Source organism: Hippopotamus amphibius, chromosome 3 (assembly GCF_030028045.1).
Source record: "Hippopotamus amphibius kiboko isolate mHipAmp2 chromosome 3, mHipAmp2.hap2, whole genome shotgun sequence".
NCBI classification, from domain to species: domain Eukaryota; kingdom Metazoa; phylum Chordata; class Mammalia; order Artiodactyla; family Hippopotamidae; genus Hippopotamus; species Hippopotamus amphibius.
The window spans coordinates 122,060,238-122,076,575 of NC_080188.1; the positions used below are offsets into that span (position 1 = coordinate 122,060,238).

Below are 16,338 nucleotides of genomic sequence, written 5' to 3' on the forward strand. Positions count from 1 at the left end.
CTGAGACACACATATGAAAACGAAGATCATTCACAACCGGCAGCCCTGAGGCAGCACTGAGTCAGCCTTGAAAAACCAACATCAATTTTTTAATGACCTGATATTTACAAAGCTGAAGAAGGCAAATTCTAAGTTTTTATTTCAGCTCTGATACATAATGTATTGTAAATAAGATTAAACAAAATCTCCTAAGCTGGTTTCAACCTATTCAAATGAACTTTGTATCAATCAGCCTCAAAACTATAGCACACTAAGAAATATACCAAAATATAACAGTATTTCCAATCCTTAACACAGCTATCAAAGTGTTTACATGCCCACACACAGTACTTAGACCTGGACTAAACTTTCTTCCATCATTTATTCAACCACATACTAGTGAAATAACCTCGTACTGTACTGGCACTTTGTTAAAAGCCTGAGATTTTACCAAGATACATGCATGTTAGTGTGGTACTCTGCCACCCTGCCCCCTCCCCCCACCCCCTCAAGAGATCTGGCCCGGAGAACAGCTGCCCAGGATCAACTCTACACAAGTTCTAGGCACAGACTAAAATAGAAGTCAAGAGCCAGCAGTCACCAGAAAGTGAGCACTAATCAAAATGTACCTCTTCTTGGAAGACATAAAAAGCATCCCCAAGACATTTTCTCACTGCTTGTAAAGGCAATTTCCAGATCATTTCTTTACAGCTAAGTTTTAATAATCCCCTAGCATGCCAGTAAGAGACAAAGTGTAAACTGGGTCACCCTATAAAATCTCCAAGGCCCACAACCAGAGTGTAATCGCAGGATTAAAGCCTGCTACAATCCCAGACTGCCTCCTGCCTCCACAATAAGCACTGCCTCTCTCAAGGTGCAACCAAAACCTGACACGTATTAATTATATCATTCAAAACATTTCAGGTCAAATACATTAAACACTCCTGCCTACCCTACCATGAAATCCAGACACTCTGATTAGCAAAAATGAACTCCCACTGTGCCAAACCATACAGCTTCTCCCTCTCTCCTCCTGCTCCAGTACCTGGTAGACAAAGCAGATGGTAGGTGCTTGGCAACCATATAGGAACTTAACGTCGATAACATGCAACTCCTCCAGGCGGATGTTAAAGGCCTTGAGTTCTTTATTGTCCCGGTCTAGTGGAATAACCTTGAAAAGGCCATCATAGAGTCGCAGGCCAATCATTCGGCACTCGGGGTCTATGATGCCAATAATGCCCGTCTCTGAGGGGCGGCCAATTCGGTCCTGAGAAATAAAACTGGTGTTAGGGAAGAACCTCAACACTTAGAGTAACAGAAGACACTGGGCACCACCTTCCCAGGGTGATTTTAAGAGTGGTAGTAAGACTAGTGGCATCTCTTTGACATGCCAGGACGCCCAAATGTCAAGATATGCCTTTTTTCAAAACACCGAATCTCAATGAATTATTACCTTGTCCCTTGGACTCTGAGTAAACTATAGAAGTCCTTAGTGTTTTCTCCTTGTTTCTCTGATCACAGAGAGAGAGAGCTGCCCCAGCAATTCAATTTTCTTCACTGAATCATGACAACCCTACCTGAAAAACTCTCATCAGCCTGAAGCAGCCACCTCACCTGGACGTTGCCATGAGCTCGCGTTATGATGTCAATGCTCTCGCCATTCTGCTTATACTCCAAGATGCAGGCATTGTACTTGGCTGTCAGGATAAACAGTAGGTCCTTGCTCTCCCCCTGGAAACCAACATCATTCTTTCAAAAGAGGTCTCTTTTGAAAACAAGAATACCTGTCTAGGCTTTAATCATTCTTTAAGCATACTAAATTCTTTTCTCCCTGAAAAAAATCCATGGTGAGTATGTAACACACATTAGTTACACACACACCCTAAGGGTGTGTACAAAAGGCCAGGACTGAAGCTGGTAAACATCTAGTCCACTTTCACGATTTTCCATCTCTGCTCTACATGCAACGTATTCATTTTGTTCCACGTCAGCTAATCTCAATTATTCCATTCAAATTCTGAAAGAGGAATGTAACGCCTCCTCTAATCCCCTCCAAGTACTTGGAAAAAGAAAAAAAAAAAGAAAATGTGAACAAGGGAAGCTCAAATGCATCTACAAAGTCTTTCTTACTTATTAACAAAGACCCTAACAAAATGAGCATTTTGTTCAAAAGGTTATAATTTAAATTTTGAATCCAGTGCTTTCTTGTCAGATTCACTTAAGACATAATTAAGCAACGTAGTGACCATTTAGAAGAAAACAGTTGAATTATAATAGTGAAAATAATTCGATGATAAGTGTTAACAGTGAATGCATGTTATGTGCTAGATTCTGTGTTATTAAATCACTTAATCTTCACAATAACTCAGAGGATTGGATACTGTTATCCCCATTTTGCAGATGGGGTAATAAGGCTCTGAAAGGCTAGGTGATACCCAAAGTTTGATTTAATAACGAATAAAGCCAGTACAGCCCTAACTCTAGAGCCTACTCTCTAAACCACTATGATGACCCACAGGATGGTGACCCACATTTCAAACTACTTTAATATTCCCTTCTAAAGAAACTGACTTGATAAATTTTTCCCTAGCAAATCTATCCTATTTCTTGGAAGCTTATTAAATAAGAATATTAATTGAAATCTGCCATTCAAAGAATTTCTCTCCTAAGCCTTATTGCACCCATCCTAAGCAAGCAAACACATAAAACAACATAAGCCCAACTACAACTAATAGTTCTCCCTTTGTTGCCAACCAACCCAGAGCACTTACCTTGGGCCTGAAAAGCTCCATAACAGCAATCTTCCCATACATGCCCACCTCTTTGACGGGCCGAAGCCCCTCAGCAGTGACCACATAGATCTCTAATCTCGTGTTTTTGGCAATCAACAGGTTCAAGTCTTCAGCTGAAGTAAAGTGTCCTGGAAGAACAGATCCTCTAATTTTTAAAGCCAAAGCACTAGCTAAGTAATCCTATCACTTCTACTTAAAACCTCCTGAACTCTCATTTACTTCACATATTTCTCTGGATCCCTGCATTCACTCCCTTCTTACCAAATCCTCAGAGTCTCTCTTCATACATTCAAGAAAGCTACTTCCTTCATCAGACTAAGAAAACTGGACTGGCCTAAGAGCAGTATGTCCTTCAACTGACAATGACTGTGAAAACCTCTCAGATGGCTCTGTGCCCTCGAATTTCACTTTTCCTATTGCAGTGGCCGACTCATCCTGTCATTAAGGGATGCTGGAGAAAGTGTTCTTCTCTATTCACTACTTAGTTGAATTTTCACAAAATCTTTACCAAACAGATCAGATCAAACGAAGAGAATTCTCAGAGCTTTATCTTAAAACACTGTTTTGTTTGTACCTCTTGCCCTCCCAGCAGTCTACCAAAACCCCATCTGCGCTCTTTCACCGCCTCCAACTCTCCAAACAACAGTTTTCTTTTGGAATCATGATTAGGATTTAAGTAAAAATACAAGTTTGAGGGCGCCATATTCTGTTGAGAACTTGGTTCAAGATGATTATTCCCGGGTTTTGGACATTTGTGTCCTTAACAATTCTTGCATAAACAAACAAGGCAAAACCAGCACTGGGCTGGGCCATTCCAAACCCTCTTCTCCAGCAGCTCCCTCTTGTAAACAACAGCCCCAGGCAAAGCGGACTCCTCTCTTTCGGGAGAGTGCGGACATTCCTTACATCCCTCCACCTCCTGCACCTCCCAAGGCTCTTGCCCTAAAGTCGCCATCAACCACCGCCCCTTCCCCCCCCAACCACACGAGGCCCATCTCGCTGCCTAAGCAACACCGCACAAGCAACTCACACTCCACTCTCTGTCCCACTGGGCGCGTCCCTGTCCTCGAGGCCAAGTGACCTCCGAGAGCGAAAGGGGACCCTCAAGAACAGCTTTTACTCCCCCAAAGGCGCGTGTTGAGACAGCTTCTTTAAAGTCGTGGGCCGTGGGAGGTCCCTCGGCCTCCAGAGTCTTCCATTCCCCGGGCCCGGTCCTGACGGCCACCGGGGGGCCGCGGGCTCCCCTAGGCCTCGGTTCCCCCCAGCACCCTCCCTCGCCGGGGTCTCCTGCCCTGGCAGCCTCACCGGTCACGCAGCCGTTCACGGCGGTGGGCTTCTGTGCCGTTACCACGTAGTTGTACGACATCTCGAGGCCTGGAGCAACCTAGCAGGACTCAAGCGCAACGAAATAGAGACGGACCCGAGCGAAAAGACAGGGGGCCCCCACCCGCGCGCGGCGAACTCCACTGCCGCTGTCTCCGCCCCAGAGACACGTTGCAGGCCAGAGCGGCCGGCGCGCGGGGCATCACGGGACGGGCTCCCCCGGCCTCCTGGAGGACTCAAGGCACCCGAGGCGGCCAACCAAGGGAGGCCCCGCCCCCTGGAGGCCCCGCCCACTTTACCGCTCGAACTTGGAGTACCCGGATGAGGGTGTCGCGTCGTGGGTGTTTGCGAAGCGGCGGTGGTTACTGAGATAGCGGTCGCAGGCGAGAGTGGTTAGCGGAGGTGCGCCGACGCCTTCTCCTCCCCCGGAGCTGACCCGCCGACCTCATCCCTTAGTCTGCGCCCCTCGTTCTTCTCCAGACCCCGTCCACTCTCCCTCCTTGTTCCAGGAGCCCTCGGGGCTGGTCCCCCTTTTGGAACTAGGAGGTACTGCAGAAGCCTCGAGAGGGGAGGACGGTTACTTCAATTTGTGCACCTCCCAGACTAGAACCGAGGTTCGTACCTTCCTCCCCCGAGTCTTCCCAGTACCTCTCAACCCAGTCCTGCCCTGACCCTAGAATGACCGATCAGCCCCGCTTCACCTGGCGGGCTTTGGGGGGGAGGCACTTAGACGCTCCCCTCTCCCCTTAGAACTTGTGTTCGTGTTTGAAGGGCCCAGCCGGCACTTGCCTAGCATTATTAGTGGTCCTGGGCTGTGCACATTCTGACCTCAAACACAAAATCAGAATTTCCCTGGTGAGAACTTTAGTGACCCAGGAAAGCAGTCATTTAGCCCTGCAGCTTCCAGGCCACTACACATCAGACAGGCTCTGCGAGGAGTGGGAGGAGAATCACGTGGCTTGACGCACCTGCGCAAGGCCCCAGAGGAGGCAACCCCCATTTTACAGGTGAGGAAGCAGAGGCTCAGGGGAACTGGTTTACCCAAGATCCCCCAGTAAGTCGGAGGCAGAGCTAGGTGCCGAGGCAGGTGTGGATTGTTTCCATTGCAGACACATGCACTCGAACCCAAGACCCCGGATGAGCCCAAGACCCCTCTGAACCTGGCTGAACCGAAAGGAGCTAAAACGTTGTGGTTTGCATGTGTGGTTTGCCGCACCCGGGACTTTCTGCCTTGACTTTGGAAGCACTGGATTATCAGTAGAAAGAACGCAGGATCTGTAGAAAAACTAAACATGGGTTTGAGTCCTGGCTTTTACTAGTATGGCCTTGGACACATCACTAGAGCTCTCTGGGTCAGTTTTCCAGAAGCAAAATGGAGTCAGGCTCAACCTCCTCCTTCCTGGTGTGCTGCCAACACTGACAAGAGCAAGTGTGTGAAGATCTTTATGAACGTATTCACTGTGTGTAGTGCCCATGTGGTAGATGAAGTTACTCTGTGGGTAACTTTGTCCCTTGGCGATAAGGTGGGCACCCCTCCTGAGCAGAAGGCAGCCGTGTGCCCAGTGTGGATCAATCAGTGTTCTGGCAGCCTGGTGTAGGCGTGAACCTTGGTCAGCCCCATGCTCTTCTCCATCCCCAGCCCGTGTTCTAGAGTTTGGACTAGGATCAAAGTCTGGGGCAGCTCCCTAATTACTAGGGCCCTGGAAGCATGCTTGTGCCAGGAGGCTGCAAGTGCCTTCAGCAGTTCATGTTGTTACCCCTTCCTGCAGATACTGCTTGCCAGCTTCACTGCGCTCAGGCCCGGTAGCACCCACGGCATTGCCCATCCTCCGGCAGCTCATTGCGAAGGTGTGAACTCGACTTTCTTCAGAGCCTCCCCAGCATGGTGAGTTCCATGAGGGCCAGGGCAGAGGAAGGGCAGTATGGGGTTGGGGCAGTAGGAGTGCCAGCCCTGGGCATATTGGAGTTCCTTGCTCCCTAACCAAGAGATGATGCTGCCTCCTGAGGTTAAGAGAGAGGGTCATTCTCAGGGCCTGATTTCCCTTCATTTCCCAGCTGGACCCAGCCAGGCCTGTGGCTGCAGCCTCTGAGTCCCTCCCGGGCCCATCTGCCCCTGGTCTGGGTCATGCCTTTAGGTTAGAACATTAACAGCTACTTACTCTGTAATAGACACTACCAGTCACAGGAGTTGTGGGGAAGGACCTGGTGCCTCTTCCTGAGCCTTGGGCATGTGCCGGCTTGTGGGATCTACACTCACTGCAGGAGGCTCAGCATGCCCCTGGACATGCCCCAGGCCCATTCTAGAACTGATTGGAAGCAAAACAGCCCTGGACAGACCTGGGTTCAAATTTCAGCCTACCACCAACCAGCTGTGTAATGTTTTACCAAAGACTTAATCTCTCTGAGCCTCTTTCCTCATCTGCAGATTAAGTGGTGAGATGTTGATCAGGCCAGGGTCCTAGGGGCCTCCCAGAGTTGCCTAGTTGACTTTCCTTTCTTTTTCCATCCCCTCAGGCCAGTGGGAACCAATGATGGCACTGGCCCCCGAGCCCTCCTCTGGCTCTGGTTTGGGAATAGTTGCAAATCCCAGGCAGGACAGACTGTCAGAGATGGTGAGGGGGCACATTCTTGAAGGGTGGTGGCTCTGGAGGCTGGGCTTGGAATTGAGACCCACTCTCAACTTCATTGTGTATTCCAGTCCCTGGCAGGCTCTGAGAGCCACAAACCCATGCCGTCCCCACAGCAAGACCTCTGCTACTCTCAGCCTCCCTTCAGCCCCTGGGGAAAGCAGCATGATAAGGCCAAAATGCAGTCAGCTTTGGAGTCAGACAGACCTGGACACTTGCTGGCCATGTGACCTTGGGCAGAATCATGTAACTCTGCTTATTTCCTCACTGGGCTAATTTTCCTCCATAGGGTTGTTGGAATATTAAATGAGATGTGCTTAAGAGCACTTAGAATGAGGTGTGGCTCTCAGACACTCCTCTGGCCCCCGCCGGACCCAGGAAAGGCTCAAGTTTGCATGAAGGAACCAAGTTCCAGCAGGCTGGGGGAAGGAGCTTCTGGGAAGGCTTAGCTGCAGGCTGTTCCCAGGCCACCAGGCGGCGCTGGTAGCCTGGCCCTCTCTGACCTTACTGGGCACCAGTTTCACTGTTTGAGACAAAGGCTAGAGCTGCAAGCAGTCTACGGGCCTCATTCAGCTAGCTCCAGCTTTTCAGAGATGGTTGAAGAAGGGAGTAGCTCCCTTTTATTCCATTTCTACTATATAGCAGGCATATAGTCTTGTTATTAAACCGCCATCTTGCAGAGGAAGCAGATGAGTGTGGGGCCTGTCTAGCCTTTTGCCCTAGCACAGGAGCCCCAACTGGGGTTTCTCCTTTGACAGAAGGCTGTTGGGCCCCAATTTTAAATTTTATTTTATTTTTTAAATTTTATTTTTTTGGCCACACTGCACGGTATGTGGGATCTTAGTTCCCCCACCAGGGATCAAACCCACGCCCCCTGCAGTAGAAGTTCAGAGTTTTAACCACTGGGCTGCCAGGGAAGTCCCCCAATTTTATTAATTTTTCTTATACTCAGGACTGTAGTTCCCCCATTTTCTTTTTATCAAAGCCATTCTGCAGGATAAATTTAAGCCATAAATTAAGCATTGAATAAAAAGTCACAATTAAGAAATCATGGAAACATCCACCTGATAAAAAGATGCCTGATTCAAGAAACTGCTGTTCCCTGGAGTTTCTGGGTGCGTGTGGGCTAGGGGTCTTAGTCATAGCAGTGTGGCTGGGCAGGATGGGGGTGTTCCTGCCAGCTACACCCAGAACCTCCTCCCCCTCTTTTCCCGCAGACCTCCAAGAAGCTAGTGAACTCGGTGGCAGGCTGTGCCGACGATGCCCTTGCTGGCCTGGTGGCCTGCAACCCCAACCTGCAGCTCCTGCAGGGCCACCGTGTGGCCCTCCGTTCTGACCTGGACAGTCTCAAGGGCCAGGTGGCACTACTGTCAGGTGGGGGCTCTGGCCATGAGCCCGCCCATGCCGGTGAGCACCCTGGGCCAGAGGTGGGGGTGGGCTCTGGGCAGTGTGCACTGGGGCTCCTGGGAGATCTTTGGTGCTGTTAGGAGTTTCTGGACAGAGCTCGGCCCAGAGTCAGGAGCCCAGGGTTGACTCTGGCTCTCCCACTCCCTTGAGCTGTGATCCGGGGCTAGTCATGGCCTCTCTCTGTGCCTCAGTCTCTACATCCATAAAAGCATAGTGTTGGGCCAAGTGATCTCTCAGGCCTTTCCCACTCTGAGAGTCGGTGATTCTGTGAATCCTGCTGGCCTCCCAGGCCCAGCTGACCTGCCGTCGCCTCCTCCATGAAGCCTTCCTGACTTTTCCAGCCTAGAGCAGTATCCGTCTTCTGAATTCCCACCCTGCAATTTCACATTCAACATGGACAGTCCTGGGTTGTTTCCCATTTAGTGCCAGGCATATGAACTCTCCTTGAGAGCTCAGAGATGGGGCAGGGGGGAGGGTGGGGGGGTGCAAGGGACCAGGCTTTATATCCTCTGTATCTTTCCTATTTCTCTCTGGCAAATTCATCCATCTGTTCAGCAAACGTTCTTGAGCCCCTGTTGTGTGCCTGGCATTGTCTGGCCACTAGGGGCACAAAAGTGACTCAGACAGACAAGGTGCCTGCCCTCATGGACCTTCTGTTCTCCTTTGGGGAGACAGAATCCAGGTAAACACATAAGTGATCATTCCAGGGATCATTCCAGGGCATGTAAGTGAGGTAATGAAGACAGGAGAGCAGGGTAAAGAGACAGCGAGTCACTGGGCATGGGGTGAGTAACTACTTCATTTGGGAGTTCGAGGAAGTCCTCTCCAAGGAGATGAAAGATCTGCAGAGAGCGACCCAGGTGCTCTTCTGCATCAAGCACACAGTAGGGCTCGACAAACCATGACGCCCAGGAGCATGGGGAGCCCCAGGGACTGCAGGCCCAGGTCCCTGCCCAGCACCCTCTCCCCACCTCTCTCAGGTTTCATAGGGAAGGGGATGCTGACAGGGGTCATCGCGGGAGCCGTGTTCACCTCCCCGGCAGTGGGCAGCATCCTGGCAGCCATCAGGGCAGTGGCCCAGGCAGGCACAGGTAAGCCTGGCATGCGGGAGGGGCTGCTGTGGGGAGGGCAAGTGCTGACAGGGCCCTGCCGACTGTTCCCGCAGTGGGGACCCTCCTCATTGTGAAGAACTACACTGGGGATCGGCTCAACTTCGGCCTGGCCCGGGAGCAGGCCTGCGCAGAGGGCATCCCTGTGGAGATGGTAGTTATCGGGGATGACAGTGCCTTCACCATCCTGAAGAAGGCAGGCAGGCGTGGGCTTTGTGGCACAGTGCTCATACACAAGGTGAGGGTCTCCTCCCAGCACACCGCTGGCTAGCCCATCCCAGTCCTCTCTTTCCAGGCAGCACCTGGTGCTGGCCCTTTCCAGTCATCTGTCCCACCTCCTAAGAAGCCACTCCTTCCCCATCGCTCCCTGATCCCAGAGGGGCCCACCATCCCTGTAACCATCTCATCCCAGATCCAGCCATTCATCCTCCCAGCCACTTTCCTGCCCTTCCCCACACCCGACCATCACCTCATCCTGGTGACCCTACTCCCCAGCGCCTCTCAACACACATCCTCCTCCGAGCCCCACCCTTCCTGTCTCAGCCTCGCTTCAGTGCCTGTCTTCTCGTGCCCAGGTGGCTGCAGCTGCCTCCTCACCCGGCTCCCCTTCCAGCTTCCTGCCCCCCCAGTCTCTTCCCCACACCACCTCAGAAGTGTCTTTCTAAAATATGTCTGACCAGGATGTTCACCTACAGAAAGCCCTCCAGGGTTCCCAGAGTCAACCCAGGCTCCACGGTCAGGCGCCCACCACATTCTTGCCCCTCCTTCCTCAAGTTCCTCTCCCATCATCCCTGTGCTCCCCTGATGTGCCATTAATAGCAGTTCCCTGTACCACTGGGCTGTGGCTCCCCTTTGGGGCTTTGCTGATGCTGAATTGTTGGCCTTGAAAATCCTTTCCTTGTCCAGCCCCCTTTGGTGTGGCTAACTCCTGCTGTTCTGTGGAGGTCCGCCTCTGATGTCGCTCCCTCTGGGAGATTTTCCCTCCCACCACGCCAAGCAGCCTAGGACCCTCTCCTCAGTGTTCCCATAATACCTATCACAAACTGCATCATCGGGTTTGCCACCTTATGTGACGCGTTCAGTTTGTGTTGTCTCTTTCCCCAACCCCTCCCCAGACCGAGTTCCTCCAAGGTAGGGACTGTGACTCAGACACCTTTTTTTCCCTTTTTCAGCACGTGCTAGGTGTTTGGCAATAAAAGTGGGTAGGTGGGTAAAGTGAGCCACAGTGCATATGCCGTGGAGAAAGAACTGTAGCCTAGCGATTGGGAAACTAGCCACCAACTGGCTGTGTGACACTGAACAAGTCATCTCCCCTCTCTGGGCCCATCTCTCCATTTGTAAAATTCCTCTGGCTCTGGGATTCTTGAAGATTCCTGGCAGGTGTCCTAAATATGGCAGCCAGGTTGATGTGGCAGGACAAAGAGATTCCTTGTTTCCACCTAGAAACTCAGCCCCAGCCTGTCTTCTACCCGCAAGTGGTACAGTGACTCCTTCCCCATTGGGGGCCTATCTCTGTGTGGATGCAGGTGGCGGGTGCGCTGGCTGAGGCAGGTGTGGGGCTAGAGGAGATCACAAATCGGGTGAGCGCGGTCGCCAAGGCCATGGGTGAGTGCCGGCCCAGGGCTCGGAAGGGGGCAAGGGAGGTTGAGGCCCACCTTGGACCAGGAGCACGTTCCTGGCAGCAGCGCAGGCCTCCCAGGTCACTCCCCAGGGGCTGTGGGAGGGACTCCCTGCGGGAGCTCCTGGGAATGGCAGCCTTGGGTCCCCAGGCCGGGTTTCTCTTCCATCACTGAGATGAAGAGTCTGGCAGCCTTGTCTCAGTGAAGAGGCTTCCGAGGCATTGCTGCTGCCTGATGCCAAGGGCAGAGCAGTCATCCCTTTCACACCTTGTTTCTCCTAGGAACCCTGGGAGTCAGCTTGTCCTCCTGCAGTGTCCCTGGTTCCAAACCCACCTTTGAGCTCTCAGCCGATGAGGTGGAGCTGGGCCTTGGTAAGCTTGTGACACTCCCCACCCCATCCAACCATGCCCGCTGCCTGGGGTTTTCCCCATCTTCTGCCCTAGGAGCCATCTGCCTGGTCCTCTCTGCTCATGTGGAGCTGTCGCCTAGGGGGTCTTAGTATTTTTAAGTGAGCGCGTGAAATCTGGCCCAATGTGCCTGATTTCTGCCAGCTTTGCCTTCCACACCCAGGGTTCTGGCCACATGGGGCTCTGTGCCCCGCCCACCCCCTTGCCTGTGCTCTCACCACTGCCAGGTCTCCGTGCCCCTGCCAAGATGCAGCCCTTCCTTCAAGAGCCATTCAGAGGCCACCTGCAAAACTTTCCCTCTTCCTTCCCTGTGCTTCCAAAGTGATGGAAGGAGGCTTCGTCTGGCCTCTGTGACTGCCTGTCGTTAAGCTACTTAACTAGTTAAAGGTTAAGTAAAGTTCTGGCTCTCTCCACCGCCAAGCCATGGATGCCATAGAGCAGAGATGCTGTATTTTCATCATTTTGTCTCTTTCTCCCCACCCCACACTCCCCACATAACACGTGCCTCGCGTAGTGCTGAGCACTTAGAAAATCCTTGACCAGAACACACTGAGCGAATCCCCAGGCAGAGAGCAGGTCAACAGTGCTTGCATCTATCTACAGGGATCCACGGGGAGGCTGGCGTGCGCCGGATAAAGGTAGGTGGACTTCCCAGCGAAGGCTGGCCCAAAGCCAAGGCCCCCGACGCAGCTCACTCCCAGCTCCCTCTGACAGATGGCGACCGCGGACGAGATTGTGGCGCTCATGCTGGACCACATGACAAGCTCCTCCAACGTGTCCCACGTGCCTGTGCAGTCTGGTGAGGGGCCGCCATGCTTCTCCCAGCCTTTCCTCCCACTCTGGGAAGGGGGCCCAGAGAGTCTCACCTGGGTGTTGTGTCTGCCCACAGGCTCCTCAGTAGTGCTGATGGTCAACAACCTGGGCGGCCTGTCCTTCCTGGAACTGGGCATCATAGCGGATGCCACCGTCCGCTCTCTGGGTGAGCCCCGCACTGAAGGGGACCTCATGACCCCTGGAGTTTCTTCCTTCCTGCCCTATGAAGCTGAATGTAAGAAAAGCAGCTGAGATAGGGTCTTGCAGTGGTCCAAAGCGTGGGCTGCACAGTCCGTCAAGCCCGAGTTAGATGGTCCCTCCACCACCTGCATGCTGGGTGCCGTGCGCCTGTTTCCTTGTCTGTAAAGAGGGGGTGATAATAGTACCTACCTTGTAGGCTTGTTGTGAGGATTAAATGGGATTAAATATTACGTAGCACACATAGCACAGTACTTGGGACCTGGTAAGAACCCAGTAACGGAGACCTGTAATGAGTCATCTGCCCCTGTAGAAGGGACTCCTCCAGGGAATGTGGTCATTCAGGGCATCACTGAGGGATTCCCTGAGGAAATCCAACCGGCTCCCTACTGACTTCAGGGCCCCAGCTCCCACAGTCCTTGTTTTTCTCTTCCTTGATTTGTTTCACTGATGCTCTGGGGGGGAAGTGCCCACTCTTCCCTCCTTGCCTCACATGCTTCCACGCTCTGGTACTGCAGAGGGTCGCGGGGTGAAGATCGCTCGTGCCCTGGTGGGCACCTTCATGTCAGCCCTGGAGATGCCTGGCATTTCCCTCACCCTTCTGCTGGTGGATGAGTCCCTCCTGAAACTGATAGGTGAGACCTGGAGGCTGGGGTCAGCCAAGCCAGAGCCCCCTACAGCTGGAAGCAGTCAGCTGGAAGGAGCCAAGGGGACTTGGAGAGACACACCCCCCCCGCCCCGGGGCTGACCGTGACAATCAGGACCCTGTAGAGAGAGGCCCTTTCTCGCTTCCCCAGCCTTCTCCAGCTCTCACTGGACTGTGGAGGAGTTGGTATTGGGATCCTCCCCCAGGGACCCTCCCCCTTCCCTTGTACACAGTGGGCACTCAGTACTTGCTGTTGAGGTGGAGGGAACTGGAACACCAGGTGGGGAGTCCAGGCCCCACTTGATCCCTGGCTGGCCAGCCTGTCTGTAAGAGAGTCACCTTGCTGTTCCTAGATGCTGAAACCACCGCCTCGGCCTGGCCTAATGTGGCCAAGGTCTCAGTGACTGGGCGGAAGCGGAGCCGGGCCACCCCCGCCAAGCCCCTGGAGGCCCCTGATTCCACTGCTGCAGGAGGTACAAGCCATGCCAGAAGGGCCCTGGCACCCATATCTCCCACACGGGTCACGTTCGGTTGTGAGAAGGGCCAGGCAGGACTCCTTCCCACTGTCCTACCTTTCCAGGCGCAGCCTCGAAGCAGATGGTGCTTGTGCTGGAGCGGGTGTGCACCATCCTCCTGGGTCTGGAGGAACACCTGAACGCCCTGGACCGCGCTGCTGGTGACGGGGACTGTGGCACCACCCACAGCCGCGCTGCCAAAGGTTGGTGCCAGGGCCCGCCTGGGGCAGGAGAGGGGTGGCATGGCACACTGATGCTGAGATTTTGGCCTTTCATGAACCAGAACAATTTCGAAAATATTTGGAGTGCTCACATGGGGTTGGGAACTTTTATTTTACCAAGAGAGGTCGTTCACAAAACCTAGCACTCCTTTCACCTGTTTTCATAAAGAAACACTTCTCTTTTTTTGGCCATGAGGCTTGTGGGATCTTAGCTCCCTAATCTGGGATCGAACCTGTGCCCCCTGCAGTGGAAGCATGGAGTCCTGATCACTGGACTACCAGGGAGTTCCCAAGAAACATTTGTAACACTACACTTGTAGGAAGGTTTTTACTGCAAGATAAAATGTAATCTTTTACAGTGAATAATAACTTCAGGTTATTCTAAAGGGAAATTCATTCTGTTGTCCTTATTTTTCTCAGCTTACCCAGACCGGGGAAAAGTTCTTAATTATCCAGCATCCTTCAATCAAGAAAAATGTATTTAGAAATAGAGACACAGATGTAGAGAACAAACATATGGACACCAAGTGGGGAAAGCGGGGAGGGTTGAGGGGGGAATGAATTGGGAGATTGGTATACCAAATTGTACACTCTAAATATATGCAGTTTATTGTAAAAAATAAAAAATTAAAAAAAAAATCCACAGGAGAAAAAAAAAAGAAAAATGTATTTAGTGCTGAGGTCAGGTTCTGCCCTTGACTCTGTGGATACAGTAGCAAGCAAAGCAGATTCAAATAACTGCCCTTATGGTTTATGTTCTTGTAGGAGAGAGAAACTATGAACAAGGTAAATCAGTAAAACACACACACACACACAAAAAGAAGCAGGGAAGTGAGGAAGCATCATCACCTGCTAGGTGACTGCCAAGGTCCCTGTCAGGGACCTGTTCCCCCCCCCCCCCACTCCAGACCACAGCAGGATAGAGAGGGAGCCTGGGAGTCTCTTCAAGTTGGTCCCCTCAGCCTGTGCCAGCGCCCATTCCTCGCGCCTGGCAGCGAGGCCTGGGTACTTGGTTGGGGTCCAGGCAGGTGGGAGGCGGGTCTCTGAATTCCTTGTCATCTCTTTCTGCCTGCAGCGATTCAGGGGTGGCTGAAGGAGGGCCCACCTCCTGCCAGCCCTGCCCAGCTCCTCTCCAAATTGTCAGTCCTGCTACTGGAGAAGATGGGAGGCTCATCTGGGGCGGTGAGTGCCAGCAGCCCCCAGGGGTGGAGGGCTGATACAGAGGGCTCCTGGGTGAGGGTGCTCAGCATCCTGGTCCTCCCCAGCTCTACGGCCTCTTCCTGACTGCAGCCGCCCAGCCCCTCAAGGCCAAGACCGACCTCCCAGCCTGGTCTGCTGCCATGGATGCTGGCCTGGAGGCCATGCAGAAGTGAGCCGGGGCCCTGGCCCTAGACCAGGGGTGGGCTGGGGGAGGTGGTTGATGTCACCCACCCCCAAAGTGACTTCCTGCAGTGAGCCTCATCTGTTCTCTTCCCTGCCAGGTATGGAAAGGCTGCCCCAGGGGACAGGACTATGGTGTGTATCTGACCTAGCCCTTCCCCCTTTTGAGCGTAGAAGCTCTGAAGGCTTTGGGGCTCAGTGGCAGGGCCTATCCTCAGCCCCTCTCTCCCTCACCTTCTCCAGCTGGATTCTCTGTGGGCAGCAGGACAGGAGCTCCAAGCGTGGAAGAGCCCAGGGGCTAATCTGCTCCAAATCCTGACCAGAGCAGTCAAGGTGAGTGAGGCTGGGCCCAGCCACCCAGGGAGACAGACTCAGAACCACTAGGTGTGTTTGAACAAGTTAATGTCTTTTCTGTACCTCAGCTTCCTCCTCTAAAAGTGGAGGAGAGTACCTATCTCAGAGGATTGATGTGAAGAGGTGTGTAGGGCCCCGCACAGGCTCTGGGACATAGCAGGCCCTCGGTCAATGGTGGCCCCTTGCCTTGTTTGCGGTGGGTGGGTTGTGACATCCCCACCCTGGGGACAGCGCAGAGGGTCCTGGCAGAGCTGGGACAAGAGGGTCCGGGGTCCTTGGCAGGAATGAAGTCTGGTGGCTCCTCCTTGAACCTGCGCCCACGCCCCCACCCCTCAGAGTGCAGAAGCCGCAGCCGAGGCCACCAAGCATATGGAAGCTGGAGCTGGAAGAGCCAGTTACATCAGCTCTGCGCGCCTGGACCAGCCAGATCCCGGGGCGGTGGCGGCCGCGGCCATTCTCCGTGCCATCCTGGAGGTCTTGCAGAGCCAGGGTGCGTGAATGCCTCCCTGGGCCTCAGGGCCTCTCTCATTGCTATGCACAGTGGCCACTGTTACTTATTTCTGCCTCAGAACTGTCGCCCTCCCAAGCCTCTCGCCCTCGGGGCCTATTCTCTGAGTTCAGCAGGAATTCCCCCACCAGCCTGCAGAATCCCTCCACTGTAGAAACTACAGGCTCAGAGCAGGTCACTGCGCTTTCCCTCTTTGGGGAGGGGGTAGTCCTAGGGTCACCAGGCTCTGCCCACAGCCAATTCTGAGCTTTGATGAGAAGGCTTTTCCCGGGGTGGCAGCACCCCCTTTAACTGGCAACTCTAATTTGGTTTTTAGACTCCCTGTGAAAGGTCTTCTGCATCTGAACTGAGCCAGTGTAGAAAAGCAAGCCAATAAACCACACTGAAGCAAAAGAGCTGCTGCTTCCTCTGAGGGACCTCTATCCAAATGTGTGAGCAAG

At 53.0% G+C, this 16,338-nt stretch overlaps 2 protein-coding genes across 11 annotated transcripts in view; one reads left to right on the plus strand and one right to left on the minus strand.

The window, feature by feature from the left end:
- DDB1 (damage specific DNA binding protein 1) overlaps positions 1-4,280 on the minus strand; it is a 29,580-nt gene extending 25,300 nt beyond the window's left edge. For both annotated transcript variants that reach the window (XM_057728445.1, XM_057728444.1), the window contains exons 1-4: positions 4,077-4,280; positions 2,751-2,899; positions 1,594-1,710; positions 1,025-1,246 (exon numbers count right to left, since the gene is read on the minus strand). In XM_057728445.1, coding sequence (XP_057584428.1) covers positions 1,025-1,246; positions 1,594-1,710; positions 2,751-2,899; positions 4,077-4,137 — 549 coding nt within the window. In that variant the 5' untranslated portion in view covers positions 4,138-4,280. The remainder of the gene's footprint in view (positions 1-1,024; positions 1,247-1,593; positions 1,711-2,750; positions 2,900-4,076) is intronic.
- A 121-nt stretch (positions 4,281-4,401) lies between these two features.
- TKFC (triokinase and FMN cyclase) lies at positions 4,402-16,288 on the plus strand. 9 transcript variants are annotated; one of them, XM_057728449.1, is made up of 21 exons: positions 4,417-4,496; positions 4,604-4,708; positions 4,979-5,101; positions 5,204-5,979; positions 7,939-8,128; positions 9,109-9,219; positions 9,294-9,475; positions 10,764-10,842; positions 11,138-11,227; positions 11,867-11,901; positions 11,978-12,062; positions 12,153-12,242; positions 12,793-12,909; positions 13,274-13,393; positions 13,501-13,638; positions 14,732-14,838; positions 14,922-15,025; positions 15,138-15,171; positions 15,280-15,369; positions 15,727-15,880; positions 16,215-16,288. In XM_057728449.1, exons 4-21 carry the CDS (start codon positions 5,977-5,979, stop codon positions 16,223-16,225), a joined length of 1,740 nt encoding a protein of 579 aa, XP_057584432.1. In that variant the 5' UTR covers positions 4,417-4,496; positions 4,604-4,708; positions 4,979-5,101; positions 5,204-5,976; the 3' UTR covers positions 16,226-16,288. The 9 variants fall into 9 exon arrangements, with proteins under 9 accessions (XP_057584436.1, XP_057584432.1, XP_057584435.1 ...); XM_057728452.1 differs by having other exon boundaries at positions 4,995-5,101; XM_057728446.1 differs by having other exon boundaries at positions 4,604-5,101.
- Positions 16,289-16,338: the final 50 nt, after the last annotated feature.

Bases quoted from the DNA above. Each gene is read 5' to 3' on its own strand.
- TKFC (XM_057728453.1), top strand. The intron at 9,476-10,763 runs GTGAGGGTCTCC...GTGTGGATGCAG, and splicing joins GCACAGTGCTCATACACAAG to GTGGCGGGTGCGCTGGCTGA. The intron at 12,063-12,152 runs GTGAGGGGCCGC...GTCTGCCCACAG, and splicing joins CCACGTGCCTGTGCAGTCTG to GCTCCTCAGTAGTGCTGATG.